The 27,155-nt window shown below is 45.3% G+C and overlaps 1 protein-coding gene across 1 annotated transcript in view; it reads left to right on the top strand.

Annotated features, from left to right (window-relative positions):
* Positions 1-27,155, top strand: part of PARP8 (poly(ADP-ribose) polymerase family member 8) — a 216,765-nt gene that overhangs the window by 123,751 nt on the left and 65,859 nt on the right. Inside the window, exons 5-7 of the mRNA XM_075269267.1 lie at positions 13,935-14,005; positions 19,894-19,971; positions 25,694-25,788. Coding sequence (XP_075125368.1) covers positions 13,935-14,005; positions 19,894-19,971; positions 25,694-25,788 — 244 coding nt within the window. The remainder of the gene's footprint in view (positions 1-13,934; positions 14,006-19,893; positions 19,972-25,693; positions 25,789-27,155) is intronic.

Below are 27,155 nucleotides of genomic sequence, written 5' to 3' on the forward strand. Positions count from 1 at the left end.
ATTGCGCCACTCCACAGTGCCAGGGTTGCTTGCCACATTAACTAAACTGCAGGGTACAAACCTTAGTAGGCCCGAGAACCAGGAACAGGTCTTGCAATGGCTGTCAGAGAACGCTTACAGCACATTGTCCAGCAGCCAGTCAGACTCTGCCTCCTCTCCTCCTATTACCCAACAGTCTTGTCTTCCTTCCTCCCAAAATTCCGAAGCTTTACAGAACAATAACCCAAACTGTCCCTGCTCCCCAGAGCTGTTCTCCGCTCCTTTCATTGTCCCTCAACCTGCCTCTCCACGTCACGATTCCACGAACCTAACAGAGGAGCATCTGTGTCCAGATGCTCAAACACTAGAGTCTCCTCCATCTCTGTTCGATTTGGTGGTGGATGACCAGCAACCCACCCTCATCGACGATGATGTGACGCAGTTGCCGTCAGGGCATCCAGTTGACCGGCGCATTGTGCGGGAGGAGGAGATGAGACAGGAGTTGGAAGAGGAAGTGGTGGATGATGAGGACACTGACCCGACCTGGACAGGGGGGATGTCAAGCGGGGAAAGTAGTGTGGATGTTGAGGCAGGTGCAGCACCAAAAAGGGTAGCTAGAGGCAGAGGCAGAGGTCAGCAGCTTAGGCGAAGCCAGGCCACACCCGGAATCTCCCAAGATGTTCCAGTTCGTACCCAGCCCCGAAAAACTCCCACCTCGAGGGCACGTTTCTCGAAGGTGTGGAGTTTTTTCAAGGAATGCGCCGAGGACAGATATAGTGTTGTCTGCACAATTTGCCTCTCGAAATTGATTAGGGGCTCTGAGAAGAGCAACCTGTCCACCACTTCAATGCGCCGTCATTTGGAATCCAAGCACTGGAATCAGTGGCAGGCAGCAACGGCAGGACAAAGGCCGCCTGCCGTTCACGCCACTGCCACTGCCACTGCCTCTGCCTCTGCCACTGCCACTGCTGACTGTGCTGGCGATGCACTCCAGAGGACGAGCCAGGACACCACTTCATCTGCCTCCGCCACTTTGTTGACTTCTACCTCATCCTCCCCTGGTCCTGTCTTATCTCCTTCTCCTGCACCATCAAAGGCACCATCAGGCGTTTCTTTACAACAACCCACCATCTCTCAGACATTGGAGCGGCGGCAGAAATACACTGCTAACCACCCACACGCGCAAGCCTTGAACGCCAACATCGCTAAACTGCTGGCCCAGGAGATGTTGGCGTTCCGGCTTGTTGAAACTCCCGCCTTCCTGGACCTGATGGCAACTGCGGCACCTCGCTATGCCGTCCCTAGCCGTCACTACTTCTCCCGGTGTGCCGTCCCCGCCTTGCACCAGCACGTGTCACTCAACATCAGGCGGGCCCTTAGTTCCGCGCTTTGCACAAAGGTCCACTTGACCACCGATGCGTGGACAAGTGCATGCGGACAGGGACGCTACATTTCACTGACGGCACACTGGGTGAATGTAGTTGAGGCTGGGACTGCTTCCCAAACTGGCCCGGTGTACCTCGTCTCCCCGCCTAACATTCCTGGCAGGGACACGAGAAGAACACCCCCCTCCTCCTCCTCCTCTACCGCCTCCTCCTCCGCCACCGCCTCCTCCTCCGCCACCGCCTCCTCCTCCGCTGTTAGATTGACCCCAGCTACGAGTTGGAAACGTTGCAGCACTGGCGTTGGTAGACGTCAGCAGGCTGTGCTGAAGCTGATCAGCTTGGGGGACAGACAGCACACTGCCTCCGAGGTGAGGGATGCCCTCCTCGATGAGACGGCAATATGGTTTGAGCCGCTGCACCTGGGCCCAGGCATGGTCGTTTGTGATAACGGCCGGAACCTGGTAGCAGCTCTGGAGCTTGCCGGACTCCAACATGTTCCATGCCTGGCCCACGTCTTCAACCTAGTGGTGCAACGTTTCCTAAAGAGCTACCCCAATGTTCCAGAGCTACTGGTGAAAGTGCGGCGCATGTGCGCCCACTTTCGCAAGTCGACAGTAGCCGCTGCTAGCTTAAAATCTCTCCAGCAACGCCTGCATGTGCCACAACACCGGCTTTTGTGCGACGTCCCCACACGCTGGAACTCAACGTTTCAGATGTTGAATAGAGTGGTTGAGCAGCAGAGACCTTTGATGGAATACCAGCTACAAAACCCTAGGGTGCCACAAAGTCAGCTGCCTCAGTTTCACATCCATGAGTGGCCATGGATGAGAGACCTTTGTGACATCCTACGGGTCTTTGAGGAGTCCACAAGGAGGGTGAGCTCTGAGGATGCGATGGTGAGCCTTACAATCCCGCTCTTGTGTGTTCTGAGAGAATCCCTGATTGACATCAGGGATAACTCAGATCACACAGAGGAGTTAGGGATAGCATCCGATCCGTCACAGCTGGAGAGTAGGTCCACACATCTGTCCGCTTCACTGCGTTTAATGGAGGAGGAGGAGGAGGAGGAGGAGGAAGAAGAGTTGTCCGATGATGTGATGGTGATACAGGAGGCTTCCGGGCAACTTCGAATCGTCCCATTGTTGCAGCGCGGATGGGTAGACATGGAGGATGAGGAGGAAATGGAGATTGAACTTTCCGGTGGGGCCAGAGGAGTCATGCCAACTAACACTGTGGCAGACATGGCTGAGTTCATGTTGGGGTGCTTTACAACCGACAAGCGTATTGTCAAAATCATGGAGGACAACCAGTACTGGATCTTTGCTATCCTTGACCCCCGGTATAAAAACAACATCTCATCTTTTATTCCGGTAGAGGGGAGGGCCAATCGCATCAATGCTTGCCACAGGCAATTGGTGCAGAATATGATGGAGATGTTTCCAGCATGTGACGTTGGCGGCAGGGAGGGCAGTTCCTCCAGTAGGCAACCAAGTTCTCACCGGTCCACACAAACGAGGGGCACACTGTCTAAGGTCTGGGACACCTTGATGGCACCCCCTCGCCAAAGTGCCGCCACGGAGGGTCCTAGTGTCACCAGGCGTGAGAAGTATAGGCGCATGTTGCGGGAATACCTTTCCGACCACAGCCCTGTCCTCTCCGACCCCTCTGCGCCCTACACGTATTGGGTGTCGAAGTTGGACCTGTGGCTTGAACTTGCCCTATATGCCTTGGAGGTGCTGTCCTGTCCTGCCGCCAGCGTCCTATCTGAGAGGGTGTTCAGTGCAGCCGGTGGCATCATCACTGACAAGCGCACCCGTCTGTCAGCTGAGAGTGCCGACCGGCTCACTTTGATAAAAATGAACCACCACTGGATAGAGCCTTCATTTTTGTGCCCACCTGTGTAAAGCACCCCAACATGAAACTCCATGTCTGTACTCAACCTCTCCAATTCCTCCGCATCCTCATACTCATCCACCATAAGCGTTGCACAATTCTGCTAATACTAGGCTCCCTCCAACATGATTTCCCCCAACTCTGCTGGTTAGAGGCTCCCTCCACCCTGATTTCCACCAACTCTGCTGGTTAGAGGCTCCCTCCACCCTGCTTTCCCACAACTCTGCTGGTTAGAGGCTCCCTCCACCATGAATTTGCCCAAACTGGGCTGTTTAGAGGCTCCCTCCACCATGAATTGGTCCAAACTGGGGTTTTTAGAGGCTCCCTCCACCATGAATTGGTCCAAACTTGGCTGTTTAGAGGCTCCCTCCACCATGAATTGGTCCAAACTGGGGTGGTTAGAGGCTCCCTCCACCATTAATTGGTCCAAACTGGGCTGGTTAGAGGCTCCCTCCACCATTAATTGGTCCAAACTGGGCTGGTTAGAGGCTCCCTCCACCATGAATTGGTCCAAACTGGGGTTTTTAGAGGCTCCCTCCACCATGAATTGGTCCAAACTTGGCTGTTTAGAGGCTCCCTCCACCATTAATTGGTCCAAACTGGGCTGGTTAGAGGCTCCCTCCACCATGAATTGGTCCAAACTGGGTTTTTAGAGGCTCCCTCCACCATGAATTGGTCCAAACTGGGGTTTTTAGAGGCTCCCTCCACCATGAATTGGTCCAAACTGGGCTGTTTAGCGGCTCCCTCCACCATTAATTGGTCCAAACTGGGCTGGTTAGAGGCTCCCTCCACCATGAATTTGCCCAAACTGGGCTGTTTAGAGGCTCCCTCCACCATGAATTTGCCCAAACTGGGCTGGTTAGAGGCTCCCTCCACCATGAATTGGTCCAAACTGGGGTTTTTAGAGGCTCCCTCCACCATGAATTGGTCCAAACTTGGCTGTTTAGAGGCTCCCTCCACCATTAATTGGTCCAAACTGGGCTGGTTAGAGGCTCCCTCCACCATGAATTGGTCCAAACTGGGTTTTTTAGAGGCTCCCTCCACCATGAATTTGCCCAAACTGGGCTGTTTAGAGGCTCCCTCCACCATGAATTGGTCCAAACTGGGCTGGTTAGAGGCTCCCTCCACCATGAATTTCCCAAAACTTGGCTGTTTAGAGGCTCCCTCCACCATTAATTGGTCCAAACTGGGCTGGTTAGAGGCTCCCTCCACCATGAATTTGCCCAAACTGGGCTGTTTAGAGGCTCCCTCCACCATGAATTTGCCCAAACTGGGCTGTTTAGCGGCTCCCTCCACCATTAATTGGTCCAAACTGGGCTGGTTAGAGGCTCCCTCCACCATGAATTTGCCCAAACTGGGCTGTTTAGAGGCTCCCTCCACCATGAATTTGCCCAAACTGGGCTGGTTAGAGGCTCCCTCCACCATGAATTGGTCCAAACTGGGGTTTTTAGAGGCTCCTTCCACCATGAATTGGTCCAAACTTGGCTGTTTAGAGGCTCCTTCCACCATGAATTGGTCCAAACTGGGGTGGTTAGAGGCTCCCTCCACCATGAATTGGTCCAAACTGGGGTGGTTAGAGGCTCCCTCCACCATTAATTGGTCCAAACTGGGCTGGTTAGAGGCTCCCTCCACCATTAATTGGTCCAAACTGGGCTGGTTAGAGGCTCCCTCCACCATGAATTTGCCCAAACTGGGCTGTTTAGAGGCTCCCTCCACCATGAATTTGCCCAAACTGGGCTGGTTAGAGGCTCCCTCCACCATGAATTGGTCCAAACTGGGGTTTTTAGAGGCTCCCTCCACCATGAATTGGTCCAAACTTGGCTGTTTAGAGGCTCCCTCCACCATTAATTGGTCCAAACTGGGCTGGTTAGAGGCTCCCTCCACCATGAATTGGTCCAAACTGGGTTTTTTAGAGGCTCCCTCCACCATGAATTTGCCCAAACTGGGCTGTTTAGAGGCTCCCTCCACCATGAATTGGTCCAAACTGGGCTGGTTAGAGGCTCCCTCCACCATGAATTTCCCAAAACTTGGCTGTTTAGAGGCTCCCTCCACCATTAATTGGTCCAAACTGGGCTGGTTAGAGGCTCCCTCCACCATGAATTTGCCCAAACTGGGCTGTTTAGAGGCTCCCTCCACCATGAATTTGCCCAAACTGGGCTGTTTAGAGGCTCCCTTCACCATGAATTGGTCCAAACTGGGTTTTTTAGAGGCTCCCTCCACCATGAATTGGTCCAAACTGGGCTGTTTAGAGGCTCCCTCCACCATGAATTTGCCCAAACTGGGCTGTTTAGCGGCTCCCTCCACCATTAATTGGTCCAAACTGGGCTGGTTAGAGGCTCCCTCCACCATTAATTGGTCCAAACTGGGCTGGTTAGAGGCTCCCTCCACCATGAATTTGCCCAAACTGGGCTGTTTAGAGGCTCCCTCCACCATGAATTTGCCCAAACTGGGCTGGTTAGAGGCTCCCTCCACCATGAATTGGTCCAAACTGGGGGTTTTAGAGGCTCCCTCCACCATGAATTGGTCCAAACTTGGCTGTTTAGAGGCTCCCTCCACCATTAATTGGTCCAAACTGGGCTGGTTAGAGGCTCCCTCCACCATGAATTGGTCCAAACTGGGTTTTTTAGAGGCTCCCTCCACCATGAATTTGCCCAAACTGGGCTGTTTAGAGGCTCCCTCCACCATGAATTGGTCCAAACTGGGCTGGTTAGAGGCTCCCTCCACCATGAATTTCCCAAAACTTGGCTGTTTAGAGGCTCCCTCCACCATTAATTGGTCCAAACTGGGCTGGTTAGAGGCTCCCTCCACCATGAATTTGCCCAAACTGGGCTGTTTAGAGGCTCCCTCCACCATGAATTTGCCCAAACTGGGCTGTTTAGAGGCTCCCTCCACCATGAATTGGTCCAAACTGGGTTTTTTAGAGGCTCCCTCCACCATGAATTGGTCCAAACTGGGCTGTTTAGAGGCTCCCTCCACCATGAATTTGCCCAAACTGGGCTGTTTAGCGGCTCCCTCCACCATTAATTGGTCCAAACTGGGCTGGTTAGAGGCTCCCTCCACCATGAATTTGCCCAAACTGGGCTGGTTAGAGGCTCCCTCCACCATGAATTGGTCCAAACTGGGGTTTTTAGAGGCTCCCTCCACCATGAATTGGTCCAAACTTGGCTGTTTAGAGGCTCCCTCCACCATGAATTGGTCCAAACTGGGGTGGTTAGAGGCTCCCTCCACCATTAATTGGTCCAAACTGGGCTGGTTAGAGGCTCCCTCCACCATTAATTGGTCCAAACTGGGCTGGTTAGAGGCTCCCTCCACCATTAATTGGTCCAAACTGGGCTGGTTAGAGGCTCCCTCCACCATTAATTGGTCCAAACTGGGCTGGTTAGAGGCTCCCTCCACCATGAATTGGTCCAAACTGGGCTGTTTAGAGGCTCCCTCCACCATGAATTTGCCCAAACTGGGCTGGTTAGAGGCTCCCTCCACCATGAATTGGTCCAAACTGGGGTTTTTAGAGGCTCCCTCCACCATGAATTGGTCCAAACTTGGCTGTTTAGAGGCTCCCTCCACCATGAATTGGTCCAAACTGGGGTGGTTAGAGGCTCCCTCCACCATTAATTGGTCCAAACTGGGCTGGTTAGAGGCTCCCTCCACCATTAATTGGTCCAAACTGGGCTGGTTAGAGGCTCCCTCCACCATGAATTTGCCCAAACTGGGCTGGTTAGAGGCTCCCTCCACCATGAATTTGCCCAAACTGGGCTGGTTAGAGGCTCCCTCCACCATGAATTGGTCCAAACTGGGGTTTTTAGAGGCTCCCTCCACCATGAATTTGCCCAAACTGGGCTGTTTAGAGGCTCCCTCCACCATGAATTTGCCCAAACTCTGCTGGTTAGAGGCTCAATCCACCCTGATTTTCAAAACAAATGTTGGTGCCAACCTCAACTTACTACAAGGGCCAAATTCACTGCTGGTGACAAGCTCTCCTCACTGCAAGTGCCAAATACACTTTTTCCTACTGTCAGAGAGGTGGTATTGAGTGTGTAAAGTGTGTAGTTGTTAGGCTGTGATGTTGGGGTAATAGAGGGTCTTTGGTGTGTTAGATGCCCCCAGACATGCTTCCCCTGCTGTCCCAGTGTCATTCCAGAGGTGTTGGCATCATTTCCTGGGGTGTCATAGTGGACTTGGTGACCCTCCAGACACGGATTTGGGTTTCCCCCTTAACGAGTATCTGTTCCCCATAGACTATAATGGGGTTCGAAACCCGTTCGAACACACGAACATTGAGCGGCTGTTCGAATCGAATTTCGAACCTCGAACATTTTAGTGTTCGCTCATCTCTAATAAAAATGATTAAGTTTAACTTATCCCCAGCATGATAAGTATTAGCACAGAAATGGAGGATATACAGTACAGGGATTACAGTGCAGCCTCCATTACCCTCACCACACTGTACCAGGCTGTCCCTCTCTCACCACAGTGACCTCTCAGCTCCACCATAGAGAGCCCCTCAGTCCCCTGGACTTATGTACAATCTGCATTAATTGACTGTATATATCTTGAGGTAATACTGAAGTATACATTATATATCAGCAGTGTGTGACATGAGGGGACACTGTGACTATATATACATGAGTCCCCCTTTGACAACAATAACAAAGGATTAAGTCCCGCCCTTCCTATTTCCGGTCGAAGATCTCTTTCCGGTTTTGAGAGTTTGCCATGTCTAGCAGGGGTATAGGCATACTGTTTCGTGGTTACGACGAGCCTGCTGCAGAACCTCATTTGCTAAATGCTATACAGTATATATATATTCATTTGCCGAATGCTATATATATGTATAGCATTCGGCAAATGAACACTGATTCTGCAGCAGGCACGTCCTTGCTACAGGCAGGCAAGAGTTTTTCTCATTGGAATGAATAGTCCGATGTTAGACTCCGCCTCCTCAGACGAGCCTCTGGCAGAACCAGCGTTGATTGGCCAAATCACTGGCAACTGGCCAATCAACGCTGGTCTATTCATTTCAATGAGAAAAAGTCAACTGGTAACAGCATACTTACCTGCTCGTAGCAAGGACGAGCCTGCTACACAATCAGCCTTCATTTGCCGAATGCTATACACTGTATAGCATTCAGAAAATGAGGTTCTGCAGCAGGCTCGTCGTAACCCGAGGACCATACCCTGAAGTACATACCCAACCCTGGTTAATTCACTAAGGAACAGGAAGTCTTCTTGCCGCCCTTCCATTGCGCATGTGCCAACCGGAAGTTCGCAGGGGGACTCATGTATAACCTGAGGTAATACTGCAGTATATATGATATATCTGCCATGTCTACAGTGTGAGGTAAATACATGAGGGGACACTGTGACTGTACATATCTTGAGGTAATACTGCAGTATATATGATACATCAGCCATGTCTGCAGTGTCTGTGGTAAATACATGAGGAGACTCAGCCATGTCTGCAGTATGTAGGGTAAATCCATGAGAGGACATAACTGCAGACATCTTGTGGTAATACTGCCTCATATACAGTATAGTTGGTGATACTACACTAGTAGTGCTGTGTAATATGAATGTGGTCACACCAGTCCTGTGTGAAGTGATAGACCCCAGTCTTATACTCCCTGATACAGCAGACATGCTTCATCCAGGTCTTGTGATGAGAAAGAGGATGAAGGTGGATGAGACAGGAAGTTACATCTATTCCTAACTCCTCCCTCCCTACAGTGACACACTAAGCACTATATACTCCTAAAGCTGAATATACACAGATATACCGTTAAAGCTGAACCATTCTGTATAAATCTACACAACTACTGCACAAAGAAGAAACTGCAGGAGTTATTGGTTCCCCCATCCCAAAGTCATGTCCCCCTTTGCCGATGGCTCCGGGGGTGTCTGTCCAGTCACATTAATGTGACCACCTGCCAAAATCCAGAATAACCACCTTTGGCGGAGCGGACCTCTGCGAGACGTGCAGGAAGAGAGGGGATGTTGTGATGATGGTCACTGGGATGTTGAACCATGCCGACTCCAGTGTCATGACCAGCTGCGCAAGGTTACGCGGTTCAGCTTCCAAGGCGCAAACAATCTGGTCGAGGTGGTCCCACAGATTCTCGATTGGGTTCAAGTCCGGGGAATTTACTGGCCAAGGGAGTACGGTAAACTCATCCTGGAGCTCCTTGAACCACGCACGTACACAGCGAGCTTTATGACACGTTGCATTGCCCTGCTGGTAGATGCCATCATCCTGAGGAAAAACATTTCGCATGTAGGGGGTCAACATAGTCCGCAAGGATAGATACATACTTGTGTTGATCCATCGTGCCTTCCGCAATGATGAGTGCCCCAAGATGGCTGATGACACGCGCCTTCTGCGATTGGTTATTTAACATTGACATCAGAAGCAGGCGGTGGTCACATTAAAAGGACTAGACTGTGTATATACTATATACTATGATTAGTACCTGCCATTTTAAGTGTATACATATATTGTATGAATAACTTATAGTCTTTGTTGGAACATTCTGCTGAATTTTGTGAGTGGCAACATTTTCTAAAAAGGGTGTTCCGATTCTTTTTTTTATTGTTTAAAAGGGACGGTGAAGGGGTCTTTGTTTCTAACCACAGGTCCAGTCTTCTATTAACATTTTGCTGAATTTTTTTCACACCTGCCCACTAGCGTACACCTACGTTCTGTCCAGGACGATGCGGAACTTCCCAGACTTTCACTGGAGAGTGTTTCATTCCATTCATTCCTCCACTCCTTAGCCAACGGCCCAAAGACATACAGTATTATTACTTAGTACAGTAAGTCATATCCGACAAGTCTTACAACATTTCTGTGCACAATTAGGTAGAACAACATAACGCCCGTCGCTACGTTCCACAGTAAAACAGGTCACAAAGTTCTCTCCGATGCCCCATTTATACATTCACCATCGAAATGCATTTTAAAGTGCGCACTCTGTATGGTGTGACCTTAATGTATGTTATTCATCATTCATGAGGGCTGATCACAGCTAAAATTTTTATAGTTCTTTACATGGGCCACTAATTTTCATGCCACGTAGAATATACAGAAAGTTGATTTAAATACACACGTTCCCATAAGCTCGATCATAAACCATCCATCATTCTTTACGGTTATACATTCAGCAATAAAATGTGCACATCAAGCCAAAGTTGTTGATTTGTGCGAGGAATTATTCTGTCAAACAAAAGGATACAAAGACGTTTCTGCCATAATTAGGAGTAGAAGTGAACTAGAGGTACAAGAAGATGTAGAGTGTAGGAATAATACACATGTATCCATATATATTTAGAGATATAATAGGTTGAAATGGAATCAAGGCTTTCGGAGAAGAAGCCGGATGCTGGTTGGGAACCATTAGCATAAAATATTGGAATGGGTTTTGGATGTAAGTCAGATGGACAGGTTCTAAAATGCGAGCCAGTAGGAAAATACGCGTAATAAACATTGGAATATCAACATTTTGGCATCAAAGGAAAAGGGGCTTAGACGGAATAGGGATTTTGGAAGGAACGGAGAAGAGTCAGAAACTGTAAGGCAAGCCAAAAGGAATGGAGACAAGGTATCGACAAATCGGAATGGAACCAGTAACGGAGAAGACCCAGGTGCTAAAATTGGGTGGTAGCCAATGGGAACAGATTGTCAATTCAAAGGTTAGATCTGTCAGAGGTAACAGATGCTGAAATGGGAACAATAATGGAGGCTGGAAGAATCATTCAATCGAATGAATCAACAGGGATGCTGGATTAAAGAGCAATGTATATTTTTTACCTGCACTACCATGCATGACCATTGGGTTTGCTGTCTAAGGACAGTACATCGAGAATGGCATGGTTGTACAATGCTTTTATACAAAAATATATAGTAAAATATGCCTACCTTGTGGTAGACTTCCTTGGAAATGTCCCTCAGGAGGATATCTTCTATAACCAAAGTGTCGAGGCCGTACAATGGTGTATTATTTAATACCACCATGTTGCTGTCTACAGTAACAATTGATCAGGAATGGTTAAAGGGGTGATCCTTAAGATGGGCCATAAATACCTGATCGATGGGGGGTTGACAGCTGGCTAACACAGCGATCAAACGTATGAAGCTGCATCCGGTGCTCATTTTATCTACTATATAGGACAGAAGCTTCTCCATCCCTTGTAGACGCCTTCGCTACAGCTCAGTTCCCAATGACTTCAGTTGATGGAGAATACTGTTGACCATCATTCCAAAAATTAACAAGAACAACCACTTGTGATGGCCGACAGAAGACATCTGTCTGTCAAAAGTGTGGTCTGTCAAAAGTGTAATGCTATACAAGTAAACTTGTCACTTCGTGAAAAGAAGACAGCAACCACGTGTTCTAATTATGGATAACCCCCTCTTTAGTCTAAAGGAGGTCATCCCAGTGATCGGACATTTATCTGTGAATAGGCAATAAATGTTCTTCGCGGGGCAACCACTTTAAGTCTGGTTTAGCTGGTGGCCGTTTAACAGAAATCAATAGAGATGTAAGAATTGGAAGAGCTGCATCGGAAGGCTTTAAAGGGAGGGCGCCAGGTATTGTAACGATTTATTATTAGAGATGAGCGAGTAGTATTGGATGGAATACCTCCCCGCCATAGGTATTTGTGTAAGTGGCCAAATACTAAGTGGTTAAACGCATCGAATATTCGATGTGCTTAACCCCCTGGTGTTCGGCCGCTTACATGAATGCCTATGGCGGGGAGGTATTCCATCCAATACTACTCGCTCATCTCTATTTATTATGCATTTATGGTTGCCTGAGAATTAGTATTGTATGCCAGATCATCCATAATCACGGCAATGGCCAGTGGCCAGATCCTGTCCCTTCATCTGGGGGCTATCAAGTGTATTTATTTTCCTATAAATTGATCGATAGACGAAGGTCTCACTATCAGTCTGTCCTCAAAGCAGCATTAAGTCTGAATTGTCTCTAATCAATCACAATGGAGAAAACAGTTGAAGTCATGGTATATATATTTTTTTACTTGCTCCACTGGGCTGAAGTAATCCGGCAATTTATTACTCTCTGTATGCTGTCACTGGGAAGCACAAAAAGCTTTCATATTCCTTTCTAATGTCAGCAACACACCTTGAAATTGATTTCATCTTGGGTTATTAATATAGGATTTGGATAGGATAGGAGAGCTGGCAAGTGCGAAAACCTACATAGAACTCTGTACCGCCGCTTTACGCTGGTGTCATTGCTCTGTGATTCTAGATTCCAATATGTGGCTGTTTTTGGACTCTAGATTCCAGGATGTGGTTGTTTTTGGAGTCTAGATTCCAGTATGTGGTTGTTGTTTTTTGGATTCTATATTCCAGGATGTAGTTGTGTTTTTTTTTTTGGTTTTTTTTTTTAATTCTAGATTCCAGGATGTGGTTGGTTTTGGAGTCTAGATTCCAGTATGTGGTTGTTTTTTTTGGATTCTAGATTCCAGTATGTGGTTGTTTTTTGGACTCTAGATTCCAGGATGTGGTTGTTTTTGGAGTCTAGATTCCAGTACGTGGTTGTTGTTTTTTTTTGGATTCTAGATTCCAGGATGTAGTTGTTTTTTTTTTTTTTTTTTTTTTTTTTTTTTTAATTCTAGATTCCAGGATGTGGTTGGTTTTGGAGTCTAGATTCCAGTATGTGGTTGTTGTTTTTTTTGGATTCTAGATTCCAGTATGTGGTTGTTTTTTTTTTTTAATTTTAATTCTAGATTCCAGGATGTGGTTGGTTTTGGAGTCTAGATTCCAGTATGTGGTTGTTTTTGGATTCCAGATTTCAGGACGTAGTTGTTTTTGGAGTCTAGATTCCAGTTTGTAGATGTTTTTGGATTCTAGATTCCAGGATACAGCTGTTTTGGGATTCTAGGTTCCAGGATGTGTTTTTTTTTTTTTTTTTTTGTTCTAGACTCCAGGATGTGGCTGTTTTGTATTCTAGATTCCAGGATGTGACTGATTTTGTATTCTAGATACAGGATTTGGCTGTTTTTTTTTTGTTTGTTTTGTTTTGTTTTTGTATTCTAGATTCCAGGATGTGGCTGTTTTTGTATTCTAGATTTTGGGATGTATCTGTTTGTAGCTGTTTTTGGATTCTAGATTCCATGATGTAGTTGTTTTTGGAGTCTAGATTCCAGGATACAACTGTTTTGTATTCTAGATTCCAGGATGTGGCTTTTTTTTTTTTTTCCCCTTTCTTTCTTCTGTATTCTAGATTCCAGGATGTGGCTGTTTTTGTATTCTAGATTTCAGGATGTATCTGTTTGTAGCTGTTTATTTTATTTTATTGATTCTAGATTCCAGTACGTAGCTGTTTTTGGATTCTAGATTCCAGAATGTGGCAGATTTTGGATTTTAGATTCCAGGATGTGGTTGTTTTTGGATTCTAGATTCCAATATGTAGCTTTTTTTTTTTTTTTTTTGGGGGGGGGGGGATTCTAGATTACTGGATGTGGCCCTTTTTTTTTCGGATTCTAGATTCCAGGATATGGCTGTTCTTGGATTCTATATTTCAGCTCCCCATCATTCTGGTCTCTGCCTTGTCAGTATGGCAGCTTTGTTACCGCCGCTGTCATGTAAAGTATCCGGCAATGTGGTAGAATATCACCGTACCTGCTGTGCTAAAGTCTCCTTATTTTCTCTTGCAGAGCTGAGGAAATCCAATGACATTACCAGCTGCTTGTCCATAAAGTCTAAATTACAGAAAGAAAATGGCGAGGTAATGTATTGTAGTGCACTTATATGGAAATGTAAGCAGTCTTCTAAAGGTCTTATGAGACTGCCTTGTTTCTTTCCTTTAGATCCTTAAATAAGGGAAGTTGTTATGAGACTCTATTGCAAAATGTTCTTAGAATAGAAGTATAAACAGTCGATTTTCGGTGCTGTGTAAATAGATTTTATAGATCAAGTAATTCCGAAGCTATTACAGTAGTTTCACACTGTCGTTCAGCTCTCCATCGTTCAGGTCCACATGGAGACCCGAAAGACGGAAAGCCTGTCCATTTAAAAAGCACCCGAGGACAACCGCAGACCCCATAGAATATAATCCACTGGGTGTCCATTGGGGGCCATCAGGTGTGCGCCAGTTTCATACCGAAACCAGTGGAGAGAACGTTCTCCATGCAGGACTTTTTCTCTTTGCCGATTTTAGGTGGACTCCTACGGAGACGCCAACACAGATTTGAACCTAGCCTTAGCATTTGGCAGTAATTCTAGGTAGGTTCACATCTGTGCTCGATGACTGTTCGGAGATTCTGCTTGAAAAATGTGGAGAGAAAAGTCCTACAAATAGAACTTTTCTCTACCTTTTTTGGATGGAAACCATTATAGGCTATGGGGTCCACTGCTTTTTAATTGGATTGGGTCTCCGTTTTTCAGGACACAAAAAACGTAAACTCAATGCAGGTGTGAACCTAGCGTAACACATACTTTTGGTCTGCTTTGGACCAATATGCATTTGTATATCCTTCTTAACTATATGGACTAGTGCAGTCTGCTGTGCTTTTCTATACAGATGCATCCAGCAAATGTGGCTTTGTGGGTGGCTTTTGTACGCTGGCTGCCCTAACAAACCGTCATTAGGGCGGCTATACAGATAGGCAACCTAACGGGGATGCTGTGATGTGTATCTGTAAAGCAGCTCTAACACTTGGTTCACATTAGTGTTCCGATTTCCGCTTCCACTTGAGGACCCAAAAAACAAAAAACCCTATCCACTTAAAAAGTGGTTACCTGCAGACCCCATAGACTATAATTGGGTCTGCCCGTTTTCTACCAATTTTATACTGAAATTGGTGGAGAAAAATGTCCTGACAGCCATGTTTCCTTGTCCTTCTTCACCTGCCTTGCTGTAAGGCAACTGTTGTGGTCCATGGCTGAATCGGTCATTGACATATGTGGTCTGGGCCAGCATTGGTGAAGGGAAGAAGAGCTGAAGCAGTAGAACCCTAAGGAAGATGGAGATGGCAACAGAGAAGCCACAAAGATGGACGCTAGTCTGGATAGACTGGTTCCTATTTCTTTGTACAGAATCGCATCGGCGCATACGCAATGAAAACAATTATAGAAATGATCCATCACCGTGGACCTTGCGTAAAACACCTGTTGGATAACACTAGATTGGTAGATGGGCCAGCATTTGTGAAAGGAAGAAGAGCTGAAGCAGTAGGACCCTAAGGAAGATGAGGATGGCAACAGAGAAGCCACAAAGACGGACTCTAGTCTGGATAGACTGGTTCCTATTTCTTTGCACTGAATCGCATCGGTGCATGCGCAATGAAAACAATTACAGAAATAATCCATCACCGTGGACCTTGCGTAAAACACCTGTTGGATAACACTAGATTGGTAGATGGGCCAGCATTGGCGAAAGGTAGAAGAGCTGAAGCAGTAGGACCCTAAGGACGATGGGGATGGCAACAGAGAAGCCACAACAGAGAAGCCACAAAGATGGACTCTAGTCTGGATAGACTGGTTCCTATTTCTTTGCACTGAATCGCATCGGCGCATGTGCAATGAAAACAATTACAGAAATGATCCATCACCATGGACCTTGCATAAAACACCTGTTGGATAACACTAAATTGGTATTACCGAGCTGATAATAATGACATGGGATCACATATGGTGAACAAGCTAGCTTCTTAATAAGATCTACGATAACCATATCCTCTGATTCCCATTCGTCGAGTTGAACAGATGTGAATGATTAACCCTTCAAATGCCACTGCCAAGCAATCGTACAGATGGCTTGTAAAGCCTAGCTTGGCTCTATATCCATTACTCGCATCCCAGGTCTCTTCCTAAGAAATATCGGAGCTATAATTTGGACATAAAATATCAGTCTAAATGGGAGTTAAACCATTTGCTTCATACATGGGAAGGTCACGACTCCATTCATTTTAATATTTCATTTGATTGAAATTGAAATCTTCTTGCACAAGGTGAAGGCTGCATATTAAATGAGGTGGTGCGAGCGATACAGGACTTTAATTTCTCCGACTGGACCTCTCCATCATTGGGTACAGTTTCCATTATGTCTGTGCTAAATGATAGACTTCAAGAAGGAATTCTTCATTGGTTTCGGCATTGGCCCTTGACTGATTGTAATTGTGTTTGTATCTTTTGCTGCCCATGGTCCTTTATATTATCGTAAAGGAAGTTTTTTTTAATTTTTTGGAAATAAACTTTTTATAGTGATGTTTAGGGTTGAGCCGATCTTGAATTTTCAGGATCGTTTTTAAAATCTGATTTCCGATCATTTTTCAGACGATCCCAATCCCAATTCTTACTTCCTAATGGAAGTCAATGGGATTTTTTTTTAAGATCATTTTCAAAAGCTATGAAAAGTTACCAAAAAATACATACAAGTTTTTAGAATGCATAGAAAGAGCAAGGGAACACTTAAATGGCCATAAAACATTGTTTTTTAATCACCACACAGAGAACTTCTATGGGAAATGTCACTTTTCGCATAACTCAAGCTCCCAGCTTCTGCAAGTAGCATCTCATGGGCTACCACGAGTTGTACTTGGCTACTCTTGCTTTGTCCCTGCTTTACTGTATACTCAGCTCTGCTACATCTCCATTACTGTACATTGACTTATCTATCTACTCTTCTGCTTTGTCCCTGCTTTACCGTATACTCAGCTCTGCTACATCTCCATTACTGTACATTGACTTATCTATCTACTCTTCAGTTTCGTTCCTGCTTTACCGTATACTCAGCTCTGCTACATCTCCATTACTGTATATTGACTTATCTATCTACTCTTCTGCTTCGTCCCTGCTATACCATATACTCAGCTCTGCTACATCTCCATTACTGTACAATGACTTATCCATCTATTCTTCTGCTTCGTCCCTGCTTTACCGTATACTCAGCTCTGCTACATCTCCATTACTGTACAATGACTTATCCATCTATTCTTCTGCTTCGTCCCTGCTTTACCGTATACTCAGCTCTGCTACATGTCCATTACTGTACAATGACTTATCTATCGACTCTTCTGCTTCATCCCTGCTTTACCATATACTCAGCTCTGCTACATCTCCATTACTGTACATTGGCTTATCTATCTGCTCTTTTGCTTTGTCCCTGCTTTACCATATACTCAGCTCTGCTACATCTCCATTACTGTACATTGACTTATCTATCTACTCTTCTGCTTCGTCCCTGCTTTACCGTATACTCAGCTCTGCTATATCTCCATTACTGTACATTGACTTATCTATCTACTCTTCAGTTTCGTTCCTGCTTTACCGTATACTCAGCTCTGCTACATCTCCATTACTGTATATTGACTTATCTATCTACTCTTCTGCTTCGTCCCTGCTATACCATATACTCAGCTCTGCTACATCTCCATTACTGTACAATGACTTATCCATCTATTCTTCTGCTTCGTCCCTGCTTTACCGTATACTCAGCTCTGCTACATCTCCATTACTGTACAATGACTTATCCATCTATTCTTCTGCTTCGTCCCTGCTTTACCGTATACTCAGCTCTGCTACATGTCCATTACTGTACAATGACTTATCTATCGACTCTTCTGCTTCATCCCTGCTTTACCATATACTCAGCTCTGCTACATCTCCATTACTGTACATTGGCTTATCTATCTGCTCTTTTGCTTTGTCCCTGCTTTACCATATACTCATCTCTGCTACATGTCCATTACTGTACATTGACTTATCTATCTACTCTTCTGCTTCGTCCCTGCTTTTCCGTATATTCAGCTCTGCTACATCTCCATTACTGTACGTTGACTTGCCTATCTACTCTTCTGCTTCGATGAGTATACGGTAAAGCAGGGACGAAGCAGAAGAGTAGATAGACAAGTCAATGTACAGTAATGGAGATGTAGCAAAGCTGAGTATACGGTAAAGCAGGGACGAAGCAGAAGAGTAGATAGATAAGTCAATGTACAATGTCAATGTAGGGTTGAGCGATCGGGAATCAAAATTCCGTTCCCGATTTTTTTTAGGCGGTATCGGAACTTGATCGCAATCGTAAAATTTACTAGATCGCCCATCGTTATCCGATCTTTTCCGATCCCGATCCAAACATCAGGGTTGATGTTTAATTTTTTATTACATCTTTAAGCTCTTAAAGACATACTTGTGACCCTCAGATTTTTTTTCTTTCCTTGCTCATACCCCTCCATACCCAAGCCCCATTATTTCATTTTTCAATATAGAGGTCTTCTTTTTTTGTCAGAGTAATTATACTTCTTAATGGCACCAACTTGTACTGAAAAACTCATATTATTGTTGTTGGGTTTGTTTTTTTTTTTTTTTTTTTTTTATAGATGTATTACTTTTATCCCAAAGGTCAAAAAAATCCTGGTGATCCCAACTTTACACATGTTTTTTTTTTTTTTTGTGATATTTGTAATGCAGCTGTGTGAGGGCTTGCTTTTTATAGTATGAGTTGATGTTTTCATTGGTAAAATTTTGTAACTTTTTAATTTTTTTTTTAAATTTTGTTTAGGAGGTGACATGAACAAAAAATGGTGTTCAATATGCAGGATAAATAATGTGATCATTTTATAGCCGGAGATATTCTTGATACCAGTTATGTATGGAGTTTTTTAAAAATTAATTTGGGCCTAATCCGGAGCGGAAAGCCAGGATGGGATGCCGTGTACTGCACCGGCACCCCGTCGCGGCTGGCGTGTCAAAATATGTACACGCGTAATTGCGTGTGAACTAGCCCTAAGAGGCTCTGGTGCAAGCTGCAGAAAAAAGAGGCTACAGTACTCACTTAAAGGGGTTGTGCTGAAAGCCCTCCGGAAGCCTGCTTGTGAATGGAGTGCCACTTGTATAACGTGCTCCATTCATTTCTATGGGGCTGTGGGTGCTCTCGGAGATTGCAGTACTGGTAGCCCCATAGAAGTGAATGGAGTGCACTGCCACCGATTGACAAGGAGGCCTTAGGGGGCTTTCAGTCTGTGTTCTCCTGATCCCTGGAGAACCCAGCATTCGGACACTTACTCCATGTCCTGTGGATAGAGGATAAGAGTTCATATTGGTACAACCCATTTAAGTACTGTAGTTTCTTCAATCTGCTAATCGTGGGAGGGTGCTGGGTGATGGATCGACCTGACATGAATGACCTAAAAATAGGCCTTAAGTATAAAACTGCCTAGAATACAAATTAGGCAGTTGCACAGGGTGCATCCATATCAGACCTTAAGGGGGCGCTATTGTTCTAGTGCATTCTTTCCTAATTTAACAATTGGTGCCCATGGATATGTAGCTGAATGTTCCTTACTTTAATGACTTACCAATGCTGAGTGAGTGATTGAATGGAATAATTACATGCAGATTATAAGGGTATGTACACATAGTGGAATTTGAGTGAACTAATATACCATAAGGGGACAGGTCGGCAGTAGAAGGTGCGGCACAAGCCAAAAGTCAGTACAACCGTACCAATGATACATCATGTCCTGCAGTGCCGTGGTTGTCTGCCCAAGATGGATGGTGGTGGCTTTAAAAGGAATCTTTATGAAGGTTATAATATCAACTCCGCTCCTCAGAATACAATACATAGGACTCCTAGATGTATCAAAGGATCACAAGTTTTTCTCTTTTTTTCAGGAATCACGACACAGCAGTGCAGTGGAAGAGGATTCTGAAGGAGATAATGATTCTGAAGAGTTTTACTATGGAGGGCAGGTGAAGTTATTGTGTGATATCGTAAGATCTACACAGAATCTTTGTAATGGTCTTTAAAGGGAACCTGTCCTAATCCATCTCCATATTATTAGACTGGGGTTCCTGTAAAGAGTCATGTGGACTGTCCCAGTCTTCCAAGGAGTCACACAGTCCTACCCTTCTCCAAGCATGATTGATGTTCATAGGTCAGGATACATCATCACAAACCTGGTCTGATAACATCTAGCGCATGCGCCGATGGAACAGAGGTTTTAACCCTCGCCTCACTGCATCGAATGCCACTGAATCTGACGATAGGATGTTGCTCAATCCAGAAGGATCATGGGATTGCATGATGCACAGAAGATCAGGACTGCCCACATGACTCCTTATAAGTAGAATGTGCTACTTTGTGGCCTATCCTCATTTCAGTTCCTGTTGACTTCAATGGTAGTTGAGCTGCAGGTATGGGCACCTAGCCACTATACAAGGCATGTAGCCGACTGCTTACGGCTCTGTGTAGTGTACAGTATGGGGCATGCTTAGACACAAGTGTGCACATAGGGGGATTCTGAATGAATACACTGATATATTAATATACTGAGATTCTTTATCTCTTGACTGAGCACAGAGGGGAGAAGCTCCTGCTGCAGCCAACTATCTAGATCCAAGACAATGAGGAGTTGTTTAGGAGACATGGCTGAAGTTCTTTTTATTATTTTTTCTCAGTTTTAATTAGAATTACAGGATAGGAGAAGATCAAAGGGATTTTTTTTAACCAAATACAATTTTTCAGCAAAATGAGTTAAAAAAAATTAAATAAGCATTACTCATCTCACTGATCCCCCACTATTGCTGTTCACTTATCGGGCCCTGATGATAGACGTATAGAATTGATGATGTGAGTAACACTTATTGAATTTTTTTACCCACTCTGCCCATTTGTTTAAAGGGATTCTATCATTCAAACTCATTTTTTTGTCCCTAACACGTCGGAATAGCTTTAAGAAAGGCTATTCTTCTCCTACCTTTAGATGTCTTCTCCACGCCAACGTTTTTGAAAAACACAGCTTTTCTGCAGCATTTTTTTTCCCGCAGTGTGGGGCTAGGATTAGAGAAAATTACATTCACTACGCTGGTACTGTAAAACGCAACTTTTTTTCCGCTGCGTTTACGCAATGCCCAAAAACGCTGCGTTTCTGCCCAGTTTAGCCTTAGCCTAAGGGAACAACTAAAGGAATTTTGCTTGTGCAATTTATATATTTAAGGTTTTTGGCCAAAGTAACTGGTATACTGTTAGCATCCCCCCACCCTTGCACCCAGCCAGACAAACCAGCTCTTCCCCATACCCAGACCACTCCATTAGCTAATCCCAAAGACATCAAGATGCCCAAGCCAGGTCACAGAATAGGATTACAAATACCACTCTGCTACTTCCCTCGAAAGATGCCCCAAATATTCTGTTATAATGCTTGCCAGGATAAAACAATGTGAATGAAACATTGTGAAATGTGCTCCTCAGTACAAGGAACTGGTGACACGATACACATGAAATTTTTGCCGCTCTTTGACTTGTTGAATGAGATCTTCCAGTCTCTTTGCCAGGCACGTCAGTTGTTTCCTAGATGTTGCATGTCATTGTATGCCTTGCGACATGGGGGTGCCCCCAATGCTGCAAGAGAACACTCCCCAGCGCCGCCTCCATCTTCAGCAACGGCCTCTTTATTTGTCTTCTTCTGGTGTGCCCGGGGGGGGGGGGGGGGGGACGACCATAGAACTACAGGAGCTTACTGTGCATGCTCGCGTAAGCGACCACAAAAAAATGGCCACCCATGAGTGAAGTCGGCTTGTGATATCCTCTGCCATGGGTAGGATTCAATGATCCCATCCTTTCCAATTTCCGTACCATCTTCCATATAACTCTCTTTGAAGGTACTTCACAAACACCATCGGACATCCCTTACACAAATTGGTGACCCAATAGGTTCACACCATGGAGACACCCTGCTCAATACCGTACACCAAAATACTGATGAGAAGTCTAGAGACTGAGTGAAGGGGCTCGGAAGTCGTAAATGTAGGTTAAATTGTGACGGCTATCTGGCACCTATCTCATCGTTCCAACTTGTGGGCACCCTGACTTGTTGGAAGCTCCATATCCCGAGGAGCACATTGCGCGTAGTTTCGCTCATCTTCCTTTGTCCTACCGAGAGTTATTACAGAATATTCCGGACCTCTTTTAAGTTAATCTCCCCGTATAAATCTAACTCTACATTTGTTCGCCTGCGGCAAATAACCCCCACAAAAAAGTGAGGATCCTACGGCGTCATGTATCAAAGAACACGGAGTCCTCCGCTTCTTAATGAAAGTGGTAATTAAGACCCGACTTCCACATGGAATCTTTTACGGCTCTTAGCCTTGAATTTGAGATTTTAGATTTATTCCCATTTCTTAAGAATACTTATTTAAGTTCTTTTCGAATATTTTTAATGTGTGATGGAATATTTTATTAACTTTGCTTATATTTTATTTATTAGCCCTTATAATGTGCCATTCTATAACCCAACTATCGTCTATTAAACTTGGAGTGTTCTCCTGCGCAGTAGATTATCACGGTTTAGCGTCTGAGATTTCAGATTTTTTTTAGATTTTTTTTACGGAATACATATTTAATGTATATATTCCTAAAATGACGAGGGAAGTTTTGGGTTCAATATGTTTTATCATGCAGAATATTTGTGAAACAGAACCTTAATGCATTCTTAATTCACTTTAAAATGAATTCCCTTACAGACCCACTTGAAACTTATGCATTATATATAAAGGTATATAAACTAGCAAGGACTATGTGGGCCTATTAATTATTGAGATGGGAAATTTATTTTACAGAAGAGTAGATCATATTCTATGTACAGTGACTGTAAAAAGCTTTGCAGGTGCTCCATTCCTTTTAACCCTGTTATAACCAGACGCGTTTGTCGGAAACTCCATTGAAGAAACCCCCAGAAATCGGTGGGGAGAAAAAAGTAATGCACAGTCTTTCTGCCACTTTAAGTTTTAAAATGGCGGACACTTGGCAGTCTCTATCAATAGGGTCCGCGACTATCTCGGTATAACCACTGTTTTAGCGGTCAAGCTCTCTGTCATGGACCGGAATGACAGAGATCCTGGTGCAGAGGTGAACCTATGAATAAAGATAAAGAAGAACCACCGATCGGTAATATTGTGCACTAGTTCAGTACAAATGGGTAAGGTTAGTGTAAGGGAATTGAAGTAGGAGGAATTCCCCAGTAGCTGCTGGAAACCCTGGGAAAGGGGCCCAAGAGACAGTGAGCCCTAAGCTGAAAACTCCCACTGTCCCTTCCTGCTTCCCTGGTTATATCCTAAGAAATAGGCGGCAACTTGGAGACGGGCCCTTCCTATATACGTGAAACACAAAACGTAGACAAGACAAACAACAACAAAGGAAGGTCAGCTAGCCAGGGTTCGGTAACAGTCGAGCAATGCAGTGCCAAAATCAATATCCAAAAGAGTAGTGAATAGGGAAAGGCAGAGGTCAAGAATCAGAATACAAGAATAAACAGCGAGAGAAAAGCCAGCATGCACAAGGCAATAGCAAGCAATGTTAATGAGAGCCAAGAATAAATAGGGAGGAAGAACCCCCCCCCCCCTGGAGTTGTTAGGTGGATAGGCTGTCAATCACATGGCAAGACTGGAATTAACCACTTCATGAACTGAGGCAAACAAGGGCAGAAGATGGGTGTGGTGGAAATTAAATTACAGAAATAGAGCCATGTTCACACAGTGCAACCAAAAACTCTAAGCAAGGAATGAAACTGCCCACGCCTCCTGCACCGCAGCATGCGAACAGAGGGTGGCACAGTGACCTGAACAGGCAGAGACATTACAGTAAGATTGCCAAATTGGCTCCTTGAAATGTCACAACACCCAATCAGCTAAACCCGAGATCCGGTGGCAGCAACTTCCCCTTTACGCCAACACTAGGGATGCGTAATCGACAACAATGGAATACCAGCAAGGTGCAGGACCTTATTGTTAACAAGCACTACGCGTTTTCAAGCATCTCATTGTATTAGGCTACAAGCCACTCATTATTTGCACTTGATAAAGGGCTCAGTCCGAAATGCACAGTGCTTGTTAACAATAAAATCTTGAAGAATTCACATTTACGTCTCCAGCTAATTTTGCACAGCGTCACAACGTAAGTCACACTTACTACCAGCCAAGCTGTACCCGCTTTTTGTGAAGCTACATCCCTTTTCCATGCAAGTTGTAAAAGTGTCTAAAGCAATTGATAAATGTTGCCCAAGGCATGTTAGACAGTTTTACTTGATAAATCCCCCCATAAAACTTTTAATCCCAGACTTATCTATGTGGCTTTTCAGGCTCCAGGTGCTTGCAGGGGTAGACATCGACGTCTGATGGCCCCTGTGCAAGAACCGTTATGTGCTCCTTGTTTTCCAATATGTCAGCATAGACTGGCCCCTTAGGTCTCTCTAACAATCCACCGGTAACTGTTAGCCATGAGGTTCATTACTTGAGTCATGTGCTTACAGTCTAATAGACAGTAGAAAGCTGTTGTTAACATGACAGCCCCCCTGGCCTACTGGTGCCCTCTGCAGCTGCACAGGTTGCACCAATGGTATGACAACCCCTGGAGGCATCTATAGTCCTTGGCTTGAATGGCCCATAGAAGTATTATGGGTCAGCAACCTAGTGCCGGAAGGGACTGAGCTCACCAGGTTTGGGTACATGCTGCTGGTTTAGCGGTCCTCAAACAGGCACAGAATGGTTCCCTTTAAAGATGTGCTGTCCTTTTCTGAAAATGCAAATATTTAATAAAACTGACAAATCAGTAGAGATGTCCTCTATAAGGGGGACCTTGCACTACCTCCACCAACTCCAACTCTTTGCATCTTTCAGTAACTGCCCCCACTGTTCCCAAGGCATCAGCACCCAATATGCTAAATAGACTCCCTAATGTCAGGTGGATGACCCAGGACCACCCACCTATTTAACATATTTGATACCTGGAACGGTGAGGTCTGCAACGGTTTTCTGCAGCTTTGAATGGGTTAATAAATGAAAATATGAGCACTGCAACGTCATTGAATACAATACATTTTGCATCGTACGCTTACATACATTTCTAATACAGTCACAGGGGATTTCCAAGAGTTTTTGTTATGTTTCCTTATCCGTATCCTTTTGTTATGTTTGTTATGCTTCCTTATCCTTATAAAGATGTTCTTTCCCTCGAAACATGGTTGCCAAACTGGTCTAACAATCTGTAAAAACTTGTACTGCGGCCAATTCTGTGGTGGTGAGGAAATGCTCAGTGTGGGTTTTGTAGTCTTACAGAAGACCTTGCACCGCCTCCGCCAACTCCAGATCTTTATCTTCTTCAATGGGATCTTCTCCATTGATTTTGATGTAGTTGGATGTCTTTGTTCAACCACCATCGTCTCTAAGCTTTCATTTCTGTTACTTATAGCACCCATTATGTTAATTAGACACTATGGACACTCTATAATCAGGTAGGAGGTCTTAGACTGGATCCACCCACCTGACACTACAGAACCTAATTAGCATATTGGCTGTTGAAAATAACAAATGATTACTCAGGAATGGTGGGGTCTAGAGAAAACATTCCAAGTGCAGTGGAGTCAATGGATGCAGCGCCTACAGAGATTGCTAACATGAAGTGTTGTCTTTTGTGCAGGTGAGTTACGATGGAGAACTTCATAAGCACCCACAGTTGGAAGCTGACCTTGCAGCAGTGAGAGAAATCTATGGACCCAGTGCTGTATCTCTCAGGTATACACCGTATATAGCGTACAGTATATAGGATGTGGTAGTATACAAAGTCATGATAAATGTGCGAATAGCCACTGGCTGACATGCTCATGTGATCTTGCCTATTATTCCAAGTATTATAAGCATGGTAGCAGGTTGCTGGAAACCTCATTATACTTCCCATATGTCTTTTATGAAAAGTTTCAGGTTTTCAAATACAAATGCGTTCCTTCTCACCGTTCCTCTTGGCTCAACAAGATGTGTGCCGCTAGATGATCAGCTTTTGAAAATAACATGATTTTGCGATATTCTGCCAGGAGATGTTTCCTGTATATCTCTCTATTAGAGATGAGCGAACACTGTTCAATCGAATAGATATTTGATCAAATATTCCAATCGAATTCCACGAGGCAAACGCATTAAAAATTCGTATCCCCTCCCACCTAACCTGGCGCTTTTTTTTGCACCAATAACTGCGCAGGGGAGGTGGGACAGGAACTACGACAACGAAGGCATCGAAAAAAAATCGGAAAAAGTAATTGGTTGGCTAAAACAGAGTACAGCATTCGGCCAATCAACGCTGGTTCTGCTGGAGGCTCGTCTGTGAGGAGGCAGAGTCTAAGATCGGACCAGAATGGAGACTGCTGTGGACCGATCTTATACTCCGCCTCCTCTGGCAGAACCAGCGTTGATTGGCCGAATGCTGTACTTTGTATGGCATTCGGCCAATGAACGCTGGTCAATGCATTCCTATGCCGAGATGTAGCAGAGCTGGCCGTGCGCTCAGCTCGGCTACACCGGAGATGCAGCTGAGCTGAGCGCACAGCCAGCACTGCTACTCTGGAGATGCAGTCGAGCTGAGCGCACAGCCAGCACTGCTACTCTGGAGATGAATCCGAGATGTAGCAGAGCTGAGTGTGCAGCAGGGTTCAGCACACACTCAGTTCTGCTGCATCAGAGATGTAGCATTGCTGCGTGTGCACTGAACCCTGCTGCACACTCAGCTCTTCTTCATCTCAGATGTAGCAGAGCTGAGTGTGTGCTGAACCCTGCTGCACACTCAGCTCTGCTATATCTCTGATTCATCTCCGGTGTAACAGTGCTGGCCGTGCGCTCAGCTCGGCTGCATCTTCAGAGTAGCCGAGCTGAGCGCACGGCCAGCTCTGCTTCATCTCCGGTGTAACTGCTGGCCATGCGCTCAGCTTGGCTGCATCTCCGGTGTAGCCGTGCTGAGGGCACGGCCAGCTCTACTAAATCTTGGAATAGGAATGCATTGACCAGCAATCATTGACCAAATGCCATACAGAGTATAGCATTCGGCCAATCAACGCTGGTTCTGCCAGAGGAGGCGGAGTCTAAGATCGGTCCACAGCAGTCTCCATTCTGGT

Source organism: Leptodactylus fuscus, chromosome 1 (assembly GCF_031893055.1).
Source record: "Leptodactylus fuscus isolate aLepFus1 chromosome 1, aLepFus1.hap2, whole genome shotgun sequence".
NCBI classification, from domain to species: domain Eukaryota; kingdom Metazoa; phylum Chordata; class Amphibia; order Anura; family Leptodactylidae; genus Leptodactylus; species Leptodactylus fuscus.